At 40.8% G+C, this 19,082-nt stretch overlaps 1 protein-coding gene across 1 annotated transcript in view; it reads right to left on the bottom strand.

Annotated features, from left to right (window-relative positions):
- The window catches only part of MED14 (mediator complex subunit 14), a 37,500-nt gene extending 18,922 nt beyond the window's left edge, over positions 1 to 18,578 (bottom strand). The window contains exons 1-12 of the mRNA XM_054842033.1: positions 18,150 to 18,578; positions 16,244 to 16,270; positions 10,490 to 10,595; positions 9,644 to 9,817; positions 8,736 to 8,865; positions 8,314 to 8,442; positions 7,871 to 7,978; positions 6,888 to 7,020; positions 6,201 to 6,351; positions 2,501 to 2,612; positions 1,739 to 1,864; positions 782 to 860 (exon numbers count right to left, since the gene is read on the bottom strand). Coding sequence (XP_054698008.1) covers positions 782 to 860; positions 1,739 to 1,864; positions 2,501 to 2,612; positions 6,201 to 6,351; positions 6,888 to 7,020; positions 7,871 to 7,978; positions 8,314 to 8,442; positions 8,736 to 8,865; positions 9,644 to 9,817; positions 10,490 to 10,595; positions 16,244 to 16,270; positions 18,150 to 18,331 — 1,457 coding nt within the window. The 5' untranslated portion in view covers positions 18,332 to 18,578. The remainder of the gene's footprint in view (positions 1 to 781; positions 861 to 1,738; positions 1,865 to 2,500; positions 2,613 to 6,200; positions 6,352 to 6,887; positions 7,021 to 7,870; positions 7,979 to 8,313; positions 8,443 to 8,735; positions 8,866 to 9,643; positions 9,818 to 10,489; positions 10,596 to 16,243; positions 16,271 to 18,149) is intronic.
- Positions 18,579 to 19,082: the final 504 nt, after the last annotated feature.

Raw genomic sequence — 19,082 nt, 5'->3', positions numbered from 1 at the left:
CCATTATCTCGAGTACATTATTTATAACAAAGGGAGGTTGATTAGTTTCTCCAGGGTGCCAGTGCTTCATGCGTCATCATGCTTCTTTTAGAAGCAAAATTCCTCAAATAAAGGTTTCACACTGTAATTAGCTCAGAGTACTGGGAATTTCCAAAACGACAGAGCAGGTGGAACTTAGTTTTCATGCAAATGCAAAATGTATTTGTATTATTTGCTACAACCTCTTATGGGAGCCAAATGTATCTTGTGCTTAAATCTCAGGGCTTTATGGAAGGAAGATTAGAGGTTTAAACTAGCAAGGGCTGAAGTGTTAGAAGATAAACAGATATTATTTAAATCATCCTAGGCCACTTCCTAGTTTTTCCTCTGTATTGTGAGAAAGGAGATTGTTCTTGCTGAGAAACAAGCAGAGTTCAGCTGTAGAAACAGAGTGGAATAAAGGAGAGAGAAAATGAACGTGAACATGAAATGAGATCCTCAGGAAGCAAGTGGTCTGCTACCAACTTAAAGCAAAAAGACTTCATGCAGAGTGCGCACACAGCAATGCACGAGGCTATGTGTAAGGAGGCAGACTAAAGGAGGACTATGCAATCAACTCCAAGCCAAAGCAGAATTTCCTCCACCCATTTAGAGGAGATGGTAAATATCAAGGCTGCTTAGAAGAGCGACCAAGTATACCCCCTACTGTGGTAAAACACAGAGCCATGCAAGCATCATCATCCAAAATACAAATATAGTGATTCATTCCATGCAAACTAAGGGAATCATTCAAGTTACTTACTTGAGCTGCTGGAGCCAAGGAATGATACGCTTCATATCATCATTAACAGACTTCTCTATGTCATCAAGTGTCAGTTGATCTGCAAGAACATTAGGTGAGTGAATGGTCTTAACATCTGCTCTTCAAATAAAATGTTGAACTTTCTTAATGAAAGTGTCTCATCTAACTTAACAAACAATTAATCATAGAATCATAGAACAGCCCAAGTTGGAAGGGACTTTGAAAGACCACCTGGTCCAACCTTTCATTGGAAAGGGAGCCTAGGGGAGATTATCTAACACCCTGTCCAGTTGGCATCTTGAAAACCTCCAGTGATGGTGACTCCACCACATCCCTGGGGAGGTTGTTCTAGTGAATGATTGTTTTCACTGTAAAAAATTTCTTTCTTATATTGAGAGGAAACCTCTCCTGGCACAACTTGTAATTGCTGCCCCTTGCCTTCTCCGTCTGGCTCACTGTGAGGAGAGAGATAAAGATAGACAACAAATGATCCATAAAGCTTGTAAAACCACAGCAGTATGTTATTAGCCAAATAAACTAAAAGAACTCACTTTCCTTCTTTCCTTAAGTAATCTGAAACCTGAAGTTAAGACTTGAACAGTAACTCAAGATGTATAAGGTCACATAAGACAATTCTCAGTCAGGTCCGTATGAAAAGACCGCATCCATTAACAGCCCAACCCAGGAATCATGAGTCATAAAAAATATGCATTGCAATGATACATAACAATACTTAGTCTGTTGTCCTCTTAAAATATACCTAACTAAGCACAAAGATCCACTTCCCCGTTCCTCAAACTCAAATACCTAAATGACAACCAAGTGCGATGTTCATTTGCATTACCCTCATTTACTTAGAGAACTTCGCGTATTTGACAGAATCGTTCACACAAAATTACCTCATAATGCAGGATTCTTGCAAGACACTAAATACAACCTGGTACTGCACCTACTTACCAACACCATACAGCATCAGTTGAAACATTCCAGAGTGAAGATCAACAAATACATGCAGGCACTCTGATCGACCACATGGTTCCAAAATCGGAATTACAAGAGTTGGAAGAGCCGTCTCAATGAATGCTAAACAAAAACTGATGTTAGTAATTTGACACAAAATTCAAGCTCATCATACTAAAACTTAGCCCATTATAATCACAAAACCCGTTTGTTTTTATAGAAGCAATCTTCACTTGCACATTAGTACACTGTTAACAAAGAGGGAACTGAATATAAATTTCTTGGTGAAAATAATGCTAGTAACAAACCAATGTGAAAAGACAGACCAAATTTGAAGATTATTAATCCTTGAATATCTTTTAACTTGCTACTTCATGATTATAAACTCAATTCAAATCCCAATAGTTTCAACAACAGTTTAAGCAAAGTCTCATCCAAAGCTAGCTCAAGACAGTAAAGGATTTGCTTTCAATTCTGAACATGTACAAGTTTCACAGAAGACAACTTTTAACCCTTCAACCTAGTCTATAATGCTCTACCAGCTTCATCTATTATACTGCATTCAGAGGTATGAGTATTTTACACTTATCAATGCAGAGTAATTTAAAGCTAAGTCTTGTTATTTCTGAACACATTCCTTTATTTTTTTCATATTTTTTATTTAAATTATTGAAAACAAGAAACACCAAGAAAAAAGGAAACTGTTCCTAGACACAAATGGAAATTAACTTGAAACAAACTTCAGTAGAAAACACATACAATTGTCATTAGCATTGTAGCTCTTAAGAATGGCTTTCAGCTCCTGGAGTTTTTGATGAGATCTTGCATGGACACTGTCTATTAGGAGTTTTTCTATTGATAAGTGGTCAATCTGTTAAAAAAAAAAAAAAAGGAATGTACTTGAGCAAGTTCAAATTTGATGCGTAGACTTTATGCATTAGCACACTGGAACAAAGCTACTTAATAAAACAATCACTTCAGAAAGAATGTGCTTAGAACTGTGGTGAACCAAATGAAATATTAATTTGAGTGTTTGGATCACTATAAAATACAACACACTAACATAAGATTCTGTTTGTGCAGCAGGCAGTGGGAGGGTTTGAGAGAAGACTAGAAGAAAACGTAAAATAAAACAAGTTTCACAAAATATGTTGTTACCACCCTGTGCAGACCTACTTGTTCTGGATCAAGGCTGGAGTATTTGCCAGCTTAGCATGCATCCGTTTATAACTAGCTTAAGCTAAGGAAAAAAACCCCACAAATGCCCTAAAAACAACGCTCTATAAGAATACGGTTGCCTCTACACAACTAGTTTTAGTTGTGCTAACGGGGTAACAATGCAGTGAAGATGCAGCGGCAGACACTAAATATGAGCAACCCTACTGAACCCAGGAGTATCCGGAGGCTTGCATCTACAGGCTGCTGCACTGCTAGTGCTGAAGCTTATGCCACCACTTATATTCACTGTAGCTTACTTGTGCAATCTAAATTAAAGCATTTGCATTTATAACCATTCACATTGCAGTCATATTATTTACATATTTTGCATAAACAAAGCTACAGATTACTGCAAAACCTTTTTCTAGTTAACCTCTGTGGTGGGTTGACCCTGGCTGGAGGCCAGGTGCCCACCAGAGCCGCTCTCTCACTCCCCTCATTCACGAAACAGGGGAGAAAAGGCATAACAAAATGCTTGTGGGTTGAGATAAGGACAGGGAGAGATCACTCACTAATTATCGTCATGAGCAAAACAGACTGAACTTAGAGAGGGAATTCATCTAATTTATTACTAGGCAAAACAGAGTAGAGGAATGAGAAAATAAAATCAACTCTTAAAACACTTCCCCCCACCCCTCCCATCTTCCTGGGCTCAACCTCACTCCCGGCTTCAACCCTTTCCCCCCTCAGCGGCACAGGGGGACGGGGAATGGGGGTTACGGTCAGTTCATCTCACAGTGTTTCTGCTGCTTCTTCATCCTCAGGGGGAGGACTCCTCTCATCGTTCCCCTGCTCCAGCATGGAGTCCCTCTCACGGGGTGCAGACCTTCAGGAGCAAACTGCTCCAGCGTGGGTCCCCCACGGGGTCACAAGTCCTGCCAGCAAACCTGCCCTGGTGTGGGCTCCCCTCTGCACGGGTCCACCAGTCCGGCCTGGAACTTGCTCCAGCGTGGGCTTCCCACGGGCCACAGCCTCCTTCAGGTGCCTCCACCTGCTCCGGCGTGGGGTCCTCCACCGGCTGCAGATGGAATCGCTACACCCCCTCATCCTTCCTCCATGGGCTGCAGGGGGACAGCCTGCTTCACCATGGTCTTCACCACGGGCTGCAGGGGGATCTCTGCTCCGGCGCCTGGAGCACCTCCTGCCCCTCCATCTGCACTGACCTTGGTGTCTGCAGAGTTTCTTACATCTTCTCGCTCCTCTCTCCGGCTGCAAAAGCTCTCTCCCTAAGTGTTTTTCTTCTTCTTAAATATGTTATCACAGAGGCACTGATTGGCTTGGCCTTGGCCAGTGGCGGGCCCGTCTTGGAGCCGGCTGGCATTGGCTCTGTCAGACACAGGGGAAGCTTCTAGCAGCTTCTCACAGAAGCCACCCCTGTAGCCCCCCCCGCCACCAAAACCCTGCCACACAAACCCAACACAACCTCACATCGCTTTGAAAACTGTTCAAGGTGAATTAAACTCAAATTTTATTCTAGCATAAGAGATAAAGTCAAAGAGGTTTATACCAGAACAGAATTATACAGAATTTCAGTACATGCCTCTGTACATACTAGAACAACCTTCCCCCGAAGACTAGCTTTCCAAGACAAGGCCTTAAAAAAATCAAGTGTTTATCAATCCACAAGAGCGTTTCAACTCAGCTGCTGCTATGAGTTAAATCTTCCTCACAAACAAGTGACTACAGGTTCTATAGCTATATCCAATTTTCAGTAGGTTAATGTATAATAACCTGCTTAGACAAACATATTTGTTCGTGCCACTGTTTTATATAGTATCTTAAATAAACAGAAACACAGTGTGCTATCTACGTCATTACAGCTGAGATCATTCTTCAAACACTAGAACAGCAGTGTATATACCATAGCTGATAAATTTTTTAAGCTCAGAGCAAGTAGTTATAAAGGGAGTCAGCGCTAACTTTCATAAATCTTAGATTTACAGTGGCCTCATATCTTAGTCTACAGTCTGTAGACCTGATTCAGTGAGCTTAGATCTCATCAGCTCCAGTGGAACTTCAGCAGATGTTCTAGATAAAGCACATTTCCCTGGATTTAGGCATAAATACAGTATCTTCACTAAATGAACTGTATATTTATGCTAATTTAGGCTACTAAATTAGTAAGTATAGTAAACATATACTAAACTAATAGTAGAATTTGTACTCTAGGAGTAGAAGGCTACTATGCTCCACTAAGTTTCCCACATTCCTCTGTAGCCCAAACATACAAAGTTCTTGACATTCACCACACAGAGACTTGTCTGTCAGACTCAGTAAACAAGACTGGCCAAGAGGCTCAAATACAAAGTACGTAGAGTAGGTGAAGGTTATCATCAGTAGAAAGTTCTGTTAGACAGGTGAAGAATCTGATCTGGGGAGTTTTTCCCAGTGGAAAAACTGTACTCAAAGTTTGAGAACCACATCATTCACTCCACTTCATTAACTCTCTTAAAAAACCCAAACACTGTAAGAAATAATGACAAACACACATCCTGATAAATCACAGCCAGACTTGCTGAGGAACTTACAGAAGACTTATTATAAAACCTAGAATGCAGTTTCTCTCAGATATCATTAACCAAGATCTAGAATTACCAGAGAAGCCTTATCCAAGTAGGAAGTTGACTGCAGTTACTCATTTCGGATCATTTCAACCATCCCACCTTTAACATATATGAATTTGAACAATACAAAGGCACATTCGAATAGGCCACGTGACATAATCTACTTAGTGATAAAGTAAAACCAAGCTTCACCTAACACTTCCAAGCAAACCACATTAGCTCTTTTGCACAACATTTCCAAATCATAACGTAAGATCTTCTGAAGTGAATAGCACCGCTGGGTAGCAAACTCAAGTGACATGGGGACGTTGATTTTCAGAGGAAGTTTACACAGCATCTCCAAGATGGGAAAGGGAAGAACTGGCTCTCTATAAAGCATTTCAAGCCAAACACTAACCATAACTGAAACTTTGCTGTTGTTTCCCCCAGCCTCAGCATTCTGTCTCATAAGTGGTATATAATGCACTGTGAAGTAGTAGAATTTTAAGATGAAGTCACTTTGTACTTTGTAACAATAATTTTAGGTCCTAACATAAACACAACACAACCGAGAGTAACTGCTGACTAGAAATCTTAGAAACAGCTCTTTAAATAGAATCAAAGTGAAACAAACTGACAATGCAAAGCATTTTTAAGTTTTTGATTTATAAAACTAGATGCCTACTGCAAAGCTTTACCTTCATGGCTCTTTCCATCAGTTTGGAATCACAGGCTGGCAGTGGAGGTTCATGAGATATTTGTAAGGGTTTTGAGACATCAGTCTCATCAATCTTAATAGTGACCTTATGCACAGATGCGGTTCCCGTTTTCCTGCCAAGCACCTGTTGACTTAAAATAAAGAGAATAATTAAACCATGTAACTGGAATAGCAGAAAGTATGCTTTTCAGTAGCTAATCCTTGATTCTGAAAGTTCTGGTAAAAATAAGATCATGTCAGCCAAACTGAAAAAAGTTTCCATTTTAATGCAGAACTGTTGGTAAACTCTAACTACATAAAGAAATTTTAGATGGCTGCAAATTGAACACAATTAGAAGAGCATTTGGATTGCTTTTTAAAATTTTATCTAGTACAAGTCAAGCAATAAATACAGTAAAAGACCGACAAAGAAGCAATTATTTTATTTAGATATCCGCATAAATACGAGCTGATTTATAGCTGTATCCCTTGTTCTCATGTACATTAATGTACATCCCTCACTTCTTGGCAAGTCGAGTAACATGTTAGGCACTTAATTACAAGAATTTAGGAGTCTCACATCAAAAAGAAAATACAATTCTGAAAATTCTGGTTCAAGCTTAGTAAACGAACCCCCTCCTATTATTTCATTTATTGTTTGTTAACAGCCCTTTTAAAATTAACTTACTTCCAAACAGAGAGCGAGAGACATTTCCCTGCATGATATCGCTCCACTTGCACAAGATCACCCCAGCGCTCTCGAATCAACATTAGTGTCTGTGAATGCAAGACTTCCAACTGAAGTGCTAAGCAGAAGGAGTCTAACAAATGGAGTTAAGAAAATGCAAGACCTCCAAAAAGTCTGTACACTACATAAATCCGTTTCTGTACACTACATAAGTCCATTTGTCACAAGTGTCAGTCAAGACGCTGTCTGAAAGCACACTAATGTACTAATCCAGAGATAATAAACAGCCTCAAGTATTTCTCAAAGGTTGTTTTTCTTTTTTTAAAAAAACCTCTTGTGTTAGACAAGATTATCACAATAGCTTTATCCATCTTAACTCTGATCATCTTTTAGGGGAAAGAAGATTACTAACAAAGAAATTCATATCACCCTACAGTTACCACTAACCCCATCTCCCATGGTCACCCGAAAATAACATGATTTTGTTTGTTTCTGCAGAAACTATTTCACTGAAAACCGTTTCACATTGTAAAGCAATTTGCCCTTTGCATGTAGAAAATCACTGCACTGCTTCCTGCACATGCTGTATCTTGTTTTATTATTCACACAGGTGCAATACAGTTAACACACCATCATCACCTTACTGCAGTTCCTGCAAGAATTGTCAGCTCCCACACCCTCCAAGTCAGCACTGTATTCTGTCTCGGAAATGAGCACATGCAGCCAGCTGCTGCTGCGCTGACTTACCACACAACTTTGTGGTTGCTATCTTGAGTACCTCACCTTTACCTTTGCTGATTGTGTAAAATCAAATTTTACATGCTGGCACCTGAGTATAACCGTTTTCAAGGCCATCATTTTTACTCCACGTCCAGACATTTCCCCCTAGCTTAACAGTGAATCCATCTTTCTTGACCTCCAGCTACTAGGAAGAGCAAGGCTACATTAAACGGCTTATTCAGAAGCAACTTTAAGAAGGATACGCAGACAGCTGTACATGTCCTGAAGTGGCTTTTCATCAGCAAACAGCCGTGACTGGACCAACTGATGGATGAAGTTGATCTGCATGCTGTGAACCAAGGCTCGACCATCTTTCATGAATTAAAAATAATTCACATTAGACATCAGGAAACTAGGTATTTAGAATAATTAAATAAATTAATAAATAAAAAAGGAAAAAAAGATACAACTGTAGCATGCAATTTCCATACCAGAATTTCTAACAAAATAACAAAATCCTTGGTTTACTCTGGAAATTTCAGTCTACTGCACTGTCACTGTCTACCATTTTTAAGGTATTAAAAGCATGTACAGCTTCATTATCTTAAGTTTTGATATGCAAAAGACCCAGTATAAGCAAGACTGATACAGCATAAGAGATGAAAATCATGTTAAAAAGAAACTGTAAAGGTTTGAATTATTTTACCACCAGTTTCCTTGTCTTCAACCAAAATTTCCAGTTTGAGAAGGCGCCAGGGGATGTCAGGGTCATCACCCATCACCGTCAAAGTGGCCTCAAACTCACCCTCAACTCGGAACTTCACACGGCCATTGGCTAAGGAAGAAAAAAATGTTTTATTTCACTCAGTCTCCTAAGATGCCTCAAAATATCAGTGTGGTAGCTCCTGGCACTCACAATGGATTACTTCCCTATGGTTTCTGCTCTGTTGCATACATTTCTGTGCAACTCTGAAGACTTCACAGTTGCTTCTGCAACAGAACCAGTGTCAATAAGCAGCACAGACAGATGTACCAAACTGTCCTGAAGAGGTTTGCTTTAGCACTAAAGCAGTAATTTTAAAGCAGTCTGCAATAATGTATTCTTCAAAAAGTAATTCCAGTTCTTACCAACTGTAAGATTTGCCAGCTGTGGAGGGAGATCTGTAGTCACTAGTCGATGCCGAAGAATCTGGTTCAGCTGATGAAGCGTGGTTTGCTTCTCACTCTTTGTTATTGGGTCAGGAGGTATTATTTTATCCTGTTAAAATAAACACAAAACAAATCTACTTATATCAAACATCTATAATACATTGACAGCACCAATGATGAAAACTAACCAGACTAGAAGTCTGAAAATATAAATACTACAGGTTATTACACACGAGCGAAATTTTACATCTTACACTCAGATTTGTTTTCTAGTTGATTACATTTTACCTGAGACTGATGAATGAATAAAATTGCTCAACTTGAATCAATTAAATAAATTCAGGGCCTTACATCAGGCTAAACTTGTTTTTTAAATACTAAGATTTGAAAGCCAATCCTTATTTGTAGCTATAGATATAAGTCACAGTTACTACTGTTTGTATTACTTCACAAAATCCAGTTATTCTGCATTTTAACAGTAAGAAAAGGCAGCAGCATTAAAGAGATCTGTTAAATATTTCAGTACATTTCCAAATACAGGCGAAACCTCTAACAACAACAGACATCAGTATCTCCTTTTCACACTTCATTTTTCTAGGATGGTGGCTCTGCACATGCAAGTACTTAAAGAATCAAGGAAGAAGAGTTGCTATTATACTCATCCTAGAGCAGAACCAGTTTAAATGGAGAGAATGTTTTACTGCGAAAGCATAACTTGCTCAAATAGGAAGTGCTCTGCAAGAGAAACTGACACTAAAACAGACTTGGCACCAGGCCTCTATTAAACTACAGTTCCGTTTGCACATTGACAATTAGTTTAATTAACAAGCATTTGATACTGTACGGAGATTCTTTTTCCCCCCCAAACATATGGTAGCATTATTTACCCTAATGCAGGTAGGCAGACGTGGGTATGATCCAGTTGTCAGAACATCAATAGCGTATGGGATAGCAAAACTAGGTAGACGAGCATGAACCAAAGCATCTCTAGCTAGCGATGCCAGACGATCAGCAGTGTCGACAAACAGAATGGCTTGCTGATCTAAAAAACTTGATATCATCTGTAGAGGACAAGGAGGAGAAAGGAAAAAAAAAAAGGTATGTGTCCAAAAAATGCACAAATCAGTGTCCCTTTATATTCAGTTATCTAGTGCACATGACTGAGATGATTTTATCTGTCACTTCTAATTCAACTAATCACATCTGTAAAACAAAGAAAGAATGAATATTCTGGCCATTTCCTACATTCGTATACAAGGACACTTTAAACCCGCATGCTGTTTCTGATGCTGTGGAGGATCTGTAAAGCCCCACAGCTCTTTATCTGATGATTGCTACTGGAATGCAACCATACTTGTTTGTAATCACTTGGGGCTTGTTTTTTGCAACATTCTGGACTTTATTCTTATTTGACCAAGAGCAGAATGAAAGTGATAAGAACTAACACACTGAGATCACCATCTTCCCTGTCCTATCACTTAACCCCAAAGCATTTCTGAAACTATATGCAGAGAAGCTTTTCATTTTCTTGCCGCTGATGAGTTTTTGGGAACATGTTAAAAGACAAGATGATACAATTTCTAAATAGGAAGAAATTGGTTATAATTTAATATTAATTTGCCTATGAAATAGGCTTTTTTTTTTTAAACTTCTATAGTAAGGAGAAGTTAGGGTGTACCAAAATCCCATATCGCTTAGAGATTACTTCATACCAAACTCTGTTGCTAACTTACCGCACATTTTTCCACCTTTCCAGCATTGTTAGCCCATTTGACTAAGGCTAACAAACGAACAAACAGTTGACGAGTACGACTTGCAAACTGCACTATTTCTATTTTTCTGGAAAAAAAACACAAATGTACATTAATCCAGTGCTCAGATGTATAATAAAGCTGCAATTTAACTCTGTGCCAATAAAAAAGCAGTAATGATAGCTTCTAATTGTGTTAATGGAGGCATCACTAATATATGGCTTGCTTGATTAGAACATGGAAAAAAAAAGCAGCTTACTGTTCTGAATACCTAAACATACATGGATTCTAACCAACCAAGACTGTCTGGGGAAACAAAAAAAAGCACACTCACATGAATTAATCACTGATTTTAAGGGAAAACAATTCCACAATGAACATAACTGAATTATTTTTATAGCGTTTACAGGATTTCCCCAGGGCTTACCGTTAAATTTAAAGCAGACAAGGCGACATACCTAAGGGTTACAGGACCTGGCAGTAATGTTACACTGACATTCACTAAAAAAATAAATCCAATACTAAACAAAGTATCACTCTAGTAATTTCAAGACCTCTTTATACAGTATATTATAATATGCTACCATTTCACCAAGAAATGGAGTGGTGGTGGGGAAGACCACTAAAAACCCCCACCCTTTTACTTTCTTCTCCATTCCTGCTTTGCAAAGAAACTGGGATAAGGAGAAATTACTGACAGTCAATATACCTCCCACCATGCTTTGTATGAGATAGTCAAAATGAGGCAGGGTATGTTTGCATATCTTAAGTTATTTTTTGTAAAAGAACATAACAGGGGCACACCTTGATTTTCCCCTTCATTACATATCTACATTGTAGATGCATTAGACACACAGATCTACAATGTAGATCTGTAATACTACACACTCTGACATACCATTTCATCTAGAGGTTTTCCTCCCTTTCTACACATTCAATTTACTAATTCCACCATAGTTTCCTAGTTACTTTGGAAAAAAAAAACCCACAACACAAACCCAAGATGTTTTCCTGATATCGTTTTCTAAAATAATCGTGCAACAGATATTGGCCTCTACCAAATCGAAGTTGCACCGCCTTCTGATCCTGATCTGTAAAACACATAATATAGATAGAGCCTGTTTTTGCTGAAAGTGTTGGTGTAATGAGGTTAACTCTTTTATGCAATAAGTAAAGCATAATTTGCTTGTAGCAGATAAACATTTAGGCCAGAAGCACAACTAATACCATGTGGTCCAGTTTCTTGCATTACATGCTACAAACCTCATTCAAGAACTTGGGCATTAAGCCAGTAACTTCTCTGCATTATACAGCATATGTTTTAAAATGGCATTCAGCCTGGTATTAAGATTTCAAATGGTGGACAAGGTGCTGTATGTACATACTACTCTAATAGTAACCACACCATGAAAACAAGATGTTGAGAATTTTGAAAGATTCAGAAAAAAATTATGATATTTGAAAGATGTCTACAGTGAGACTTTAGAACGCCAGTAATCTCTCAAACTAAAAATCCAAAAATTGCTAAAATCTAGCAGCAATACCAATCAAACTCTGTGGTGAAAGCAGCATGATAGCAAGAAAAATTCAAACTGATGTTGTGACCAGAAATCAAAGTAGACACCACCGCCCCCTAATTCCCCCCAACAAAACAGAAAAAAGCACAGCAATTTAATAATGAAAATTATTGATAAAACTAGACACAGTATTCCAGTAATTGTTCCATTAATACCACATGTGTAGAAGTAACAAGTCTTTTGTAACTTCATTTGAAACAATCCTGCTTCCAGAATCACCACCATCATCCCTGAATGACAACCACGTTGGGAATTCACATCCATCTACTTCTCTACTAAGAACCCAAAGTCTTCCAATTTTGCTGCGTTCCTTTATTCTTTATTATAGATACAGGGCCTTATGCTGGGCTGCACGAAAAAAAATTACTCAAGGAAGATGAAACTTAAGGGAAGGATACAGTTACAAGGCATATAAAGGCAAAGCACTTTAAATAAAAAGCTTTCTAACAACTATGGTACTCAGTGCATTCTTTACCTTGGTCTTTACTGGTAAGTTCTGATCTTAGGGGTTTCTGATCCTTCAGACTAGTGGCTAAGTCTAGAGGAGGGAAGCATTAGCTACAGTAGAAGAATGTCAAGTTAAGGACCACTTAAGCAAGCTTGACATACATCCACTGGAGTGGATGGGATGCATCCAAGGGTGCTGAGGCAGCTGATCCGTGACACTGCAAAATTGCTCTCTATCATTTTCAAAAGGCCATAGCAATCAAAGGTCTTGACATCCGGAAAAAGGCAAACGTCATGACCTTCTTCAAGAAGGATCTAGGGACCTAAAGGCCAGTTGTCCTAAGCTCAGTTAAGAAGAAAATTCATAGAACAAATCTTTCCAGAAGCTGTGTCCAGATAAATAACGAACGTGAGAGTAGCCTGGGAACAGCCGGCATGGATTTGCCAAGGGCAAACCATCCCTGATCAATGCAATTGCCTTCTACAGGATGAACACCTCTGCGAACAAGGGGAGAACAGAAGATGCATTTACATTGACTTTTGTGCAGCTTTTGACAAGATCTCCCATAGTATCCTTGCAGCCAAGCTGGTGAGATATGGCATGGGTAAGTGGACTACAAGGTAGGTGAAAAACTGGCGGGTCTGCCAGGAATAAAAGGCTGTGACTGGCTACCAGCTGGATTTCTTTAATGCTGGTTACTAGTGGCACTCCTTAAGGGTCACTACTGGGGCCAATACAATTTAACACCTCCATCAACAACCTGCATGATATCAAGGAATGCACTCTTTGAAAGTTTGCAGGTGATGCCAAACTGGTGGGAGCAAACAAGGGGACCTCAGCTGGCAGGAACCTCATGAAGTTCAGCAAAACCACAGGCGAAGTCCTGCATTAGGAACCAAACAATCTCACGTAACAGCGCAGCTGGGCAGCAGCGGACCTGGGGGTCCTGGTGGACAGGCACCAGCAACATGGCCTTGCAACAATGACAGGCTGTATTAGCACCAGTGCAGCCTCGGCCAAGGAAAGTGATTATTCACCTTGAGTCAGCATTTGTAAGACTAGATCTGAAGCACTATGTCCAGTTTTATACTCCCTAACCAAGAAAGCACCATACAGAAGTAGGGTAGGGGTTGGAACACATGACGTACAAGGAGGGGCTGAGGAAGGGGTGTTTGCTTCCGCTTGAGAAGACTACAGTGAGGTCCTATTGCCATCTTCAAATCACTAAAGGGGTGTTATAGAGAAGATGGAAACCAGACTCTTCTCAATAGTGCAACAGGCTGAGGGATAACAGCCACAAACTAAACCAGTGAAAAAACAGATGTTAGGAAAATAACACACACTGAGGCAGTCACAAAGACTGAAGTAGGTTGCCAAGAAAGGTTGCAGGATTTCCATCCTTCAAGATATTTAAAACTCAACTGGATATGACCCTGAGCAACCTGAACCAACTTTGAAACTGTCTTTTACTTCAAGCAGAGAGTTGGGCTAGGTATCTCCAAAGTACCATTCCAACCAAAATTATTATCCATGTCTATGAAAGGAGTGAAGTAACTAATTTTGTCATTAGAAAAGAACTCAATGCCTCACAAAAATTAGGTGTGTAATTGCACTGTTGTTGAAGTTATGAATAACACTTTTTTACAATAGTTCTGAACGCTTTTTTCTTTTAATCTTGTGTAGATGAGAGAATCTTTGCTGCAAGTTTGAAGAGTAACAGTCTTGTTCACTAACTACTGCAAAACCAGTAGGAAAATTGCCTGGTTTTAGGAAAACAATATGTTTATATAGTTCTTGGAAGTATTTTAACAATACTTCTCTTTTAAATAGTTCTCAGCAGGAACTATTCATTCAGGAATGCAGGATAAGGTTTTACCTCACATTTTCCCCCAACAGAAGACAGTGCCTTGCAAAGTCATTATAATCCAAGTTCCAGTTAAATCTTACACAGCCATTACTGTATTTAGATAAAGGTTTACCATATATTACACTTTATTGGAGGATAAAAAGGAAAAGATGAAGAATACTGAGCAAAAAAAGGTCTCCATTATCAAGATGCAAGTCTCTGGATTTCCCCCAGAACTCAGCACTCAATTTTATACCACAGTACTAATGTGTTTTTTTTAAATCCAACCATTTCTTTCTTGTGGCAAAAGTTATTTATTCCTGTCACTGATAACTAATAAATGACCCCTTACAAAGCAAAGCTGTATTATACCACAATGCATAAGTTCCTATCAGTTTTTGTTATCACGGCATCTTTTAGCTAGGCACTGTAGTAACGAACAGTAGATTTTATGTGAACTTTATTAGAGGATAATATCATCACATCTTCACCAAAGTACGCATGCCATGTCACCAGGCTAGCTTCAAGAAACAGAGCTTGAAGTCCAACTGCTGCTGCCATTACAGCTCTCAAAGTTAGAAAAAATAGAATAATTGGGATAATTAAACTACAGATTTACTCCAAGAGCTGGAAAGCTACTTCACCAAGAAGAGTTGTAAGTCAAAGCTAAGAATGATGTGAACATTTAATTTCAAGACAATTTCAACTGCAGGACATTCTTTGTAACCATTGAAGGCTGTCTTATTTTCTTTGACCTGTAATCCATCAGGACTTAAGTTGCTGCTCCAGACCTGTGTGTCCCACAAAGTAGATTCCAGCTTTACCAAGAAATGCTAAACATGCAGATGGGAGAAGCCCCCTGCCCAGTGCAAGGGAGCTCTGGACCCATGTTGAATGTAATTTTCTCAGCAAATAGAGTGATAATTAAAAATAACAAACAAACAAAGAAAACCCCACGACAAAACCCAGGTCAGTTCTCTTCATAAAATATTATGCATAAGGGAAAGGGGCACAGGGAATCATCCCAGGTCATGATTCCCTGAAAATGGGATTAATTCCACAACATATTATGAGAGTTTTGGAAGATTTGAGATAATTAATGATCATCCTGGTACACAGAATTCTTTATTAACATTCTTAGGAATATCAAAGCTGTTGTATGTCTCCAAAGAAAATTAGGTCAATTAGCTTGTCAATACAAATAAAGAAAACAATTTTCTGACAGCTTCCATAAAATTTATTCAAAGAAACAAAAAAGTAAATGAAGTTCATTCATCTTGGGGGGTGGGGGAAGGGGAGAAAAAAAAAACAAAATCTGGTCTCCTACATTTGTTCTCTACTAATCTTCACATTTCAAAAACACATAGAATAGAAGGAGAAAACTGTGCTCATGTTAAGACAGATCAGGTAACATGGAAAAAAGCAGAAAAGAGGTTTTTACCTTCTTTTCATTGTTGAACAACTTCTGCCCAAAAAGTTTATCACACTAATTAGAATCTATTTAGGTTCTCTAGTTCCCTTTCACATCAGCTTTACTGTCACTTTGTGGCTTCAAGATTCATGAAGAAAAAAATGCCCTTAACATAGTTCACCCACTATAACAGCAACAGTATGTTACTGAAGAGTGCAACAAAAAAAACCCCAAACAACAACAAAAACACTGAACAAAAACTAATATTGCTATTGATGGTGAGAAAAATCTTGAACCTATGTAGTGACAGCAAGACAGACAAGGCTTATTTTCTTGCATAAAATCTAAAATTAGGAGAAAAATACTTTATTTAAGCAGTTCTATATTAATCTTAACATCCTAAATGAAGTTCTATATTTTATAATGCACTACAGATTGTCTTATTGTAACTCACCTTTCCATATCAGTCTTTCTTGGTAACCTATATTAAGAAAAAAAAGCATATTATATAGTGTTCTACTACATTTCAGACTACTAAAAATTTTGTTAGTAACCTTCAACTAAGCACAAGAAGAACGTCTACATACCTATAAAGAGCATTTCAAAATTTCTACGACTGTAAATGTTTCCTAAATACACTGAAATTACATGTTTGTTAAAGGAAGTAGCTTGACAGCTCTAGAAAGCAGCCTAGTTAAGGCGGGGAGCAGGGGGGAATAAATACAATCAGGTGTGTAATAGCACTACAAGGCACCTGCCACTATTCTGTACCAGGTAAGCTGGAACTGGTCAAATTAATTTAAAAGCTTGCTGAAGGGTACTGAAATCCCAAGATTTCTACTAATCTAGTGAGCCACACAGTATCGCTGCCTGTGCTTTGTAATTGATAAGCATCCATGCGTAGAGTTAATTAACTCATAGTAGCAATCCTAGAACATCTGCAGCAGGTGTCAAAATTGGCTGTTTCCTGACTTGCCTGAAATGAGTTTCTCTTCCCTTTTTAACCAATCTAAAAGTGGAGAAATGCCATACTCCAGAACTTTATCAATGACCTGTGTGACAGATACTACGGAAGAGAGGGTACTCTATTTCTGTAGTGTTCTACAGGCACCTCATTTAAAAAGTTATTTTTCTATTCTAGGACTAGGCTGGTGCTGGTAAAAGAATGAGAAATCATTTTATTGGAGGGAAAGAGGAGAATACTTTTCAGCTGGGCTTTCTACTAGCCAAATCCATACTTTATGGGAAAATACAGTGGAAAACCCTAGCTTGCTCTGCTTTTGGAGGGGACATCACATAGCTTATAAACTACCCGGTGAATTGAAGCTCCCAAAACATTCTCCATGTGTTGTTCACCCCACCCACTTTATTTTGTTCCTGAATTATGTACTTAAGTCAAAAGGACCTGTTCTACACCTTAAAACAAGAACAAAAGACATAACAGGCACATGCTCCTATGAGAACGCATACAGTATCAATTACTGTCTACGCATACCAGAAATCTACAAGAAAAACTTTGTGACTGACATTTTGGAAGTTCTTCCAAAGCAAACTAAAATTCTAAAACTCCTTGTCCTTTCCAGAGTTTGAACACCCTTAACCCCAAGTCAAGCCAAACTGTTTGCATACTTACCAGATATGGTATTTTACAAGAAATATACCTATTTTTTTCCATTTGTTCTGTATGTCACTTCTTAAAACATACAGGTTCCCCACAAGAACCTCTAAGGTTAAACAAAGTATAAGGGAAACAGGTTTATTCAGAGTCCAAAGTTTTTCTTGGCCCCAAAACATTCCTCTGTTTTGCCACTTCAAACACAACATCAGCAGCTCAGCAGATCATAAAGTAAATGTAAATAACTTATTTCTCAAAAATAATTAAATGGTATTTTTAAAAGTACTCAAGGTAACTCAAGGAGTTGTAGCATCTGAAAATACCTCAGTTTTGCACATTTCAGTTTTACGTACTTTGAAATTAGTACAAACACTGGAGTTGGGTTTTTTGACAGTAACTTGGGGGCAAACTTACACATTTAACCAGACCATCTGCATTCAGCTGCTCTGCATTCCTCACAATCATTTTCTCTCTTTATGACAGATCACTCGGCAATTTTCGCTAGGCCCTTGAATGCAGCCCGATGCAGAGACAAACCTGCATGAACCAGGCATTTCCCCGGAGTGGGAGAAGGGGAAGGAAGGAGCAACCACCTCACCCCACTCCAGTCCCGGCCGGGGTCTGGAACAGATCCCCGGGGAGGCCTCCTCATCTCCCCCGGGATGCGGGGAGCCGGTATTGCCAGCCCTGGCAGCCGGGAGGGAGAAGCGCGGGAGCGGGCCGGGGGGGAATTTGGGGCACTCACAGGTCGGCCAGCACGGTGAGCTCGGCGTAGGTCCGGTGAAGGAGGAAGTCGATGAGGGTGCTGAGCCGGTAGCCGGGGCTGGCGGCGGCTGTCACGGCCCCGGGGGCCGGCGGGGCCGGGGCTGACGCGGGGCCCCCACCGGCCGGCACCAGCTGGTTGCTCTCCAGCTGCACCGGCGCCATGGCGGCGGCGGCAGCAGCGCCTCAACCCCGGGCAGGAACCGCTCGGCAGCCCGGGGCGGCCGGCGCTCCCGGCGGCACCAGCACCCGACCCGACTCGCCCCGTACGGAGCGAGCGGGGAGGCCAGCGGCGGGGGCGGGCGCGGGCTCTGGCGCTGGGGCGGGCAGCGGCACCAAGGAGGCTCCGCAGCGCTCAGAGCCCGCTTGGCGCAGGGGCCGCCGCCATGTTGGGGGCACGGAACCGGAAGCGAACAGCTGTGGCGGACCGGAAAGAGAACCTTTCCGGGAAAGCCTAACCCGAGGGGGGAGCAGGCCGAGGCGGGGGGAGAGGCGCGGACCGGGCTCGAGCAGGGGGAGGAGCAGCGCGCGGGCGGGGCCGGCAGGTGGCGGTGGGCGCGGCGGCCGCGGAGCCGTTGGGGCGGGGCGTTGCTGCCGCTGCTGCCTGAGGGCCAAGGCGCGGGGCCGGGCGGCGGGCGGGAGCGGTGGCGGGCTGGCGCGTCGCCCGGCCGGGCACACCTCTCCTGAGGCCGCGGGCGGGGGCGGGAAGGGAATGTGGGCCTGTGCTTGGGAGTCCGGCTTTGCGCGTCGTGCGCCGGTGTGGTGGCGGGGAGGCTGGAGAGGCCGAGCCTGGCTGCCTCGGCGTGGGGCACGGCGTGGAGGAGGGTGGTTAGGCGCGGCCTGGAGGGGAAATGGCGCCGCGCTCTGGAACGAGCTCTGGGTGAAGGGCTGGAGCCGGCTGCCTTCCCTGGAGTGC

The sequence above is a fragment of the Grus americana genome, chromosome 1 (assembly GCF_028858705.1).
Source record: "Grus americana isolate bGruAme1 chromosome 1, bGruAme1.mat, whole genome shotgun sequence".
Taxonomy (NCBI): domain Eukaryota; kingdom Metazoa; phylum Chordata; class Aves; order Gruiformes; family Gruidae; genus Grus; species Grus americana.
Note: the sequence above shows the minus strand (reverse complement) of the source record. Positions and strands in the feature narration are given on the sequence as shown.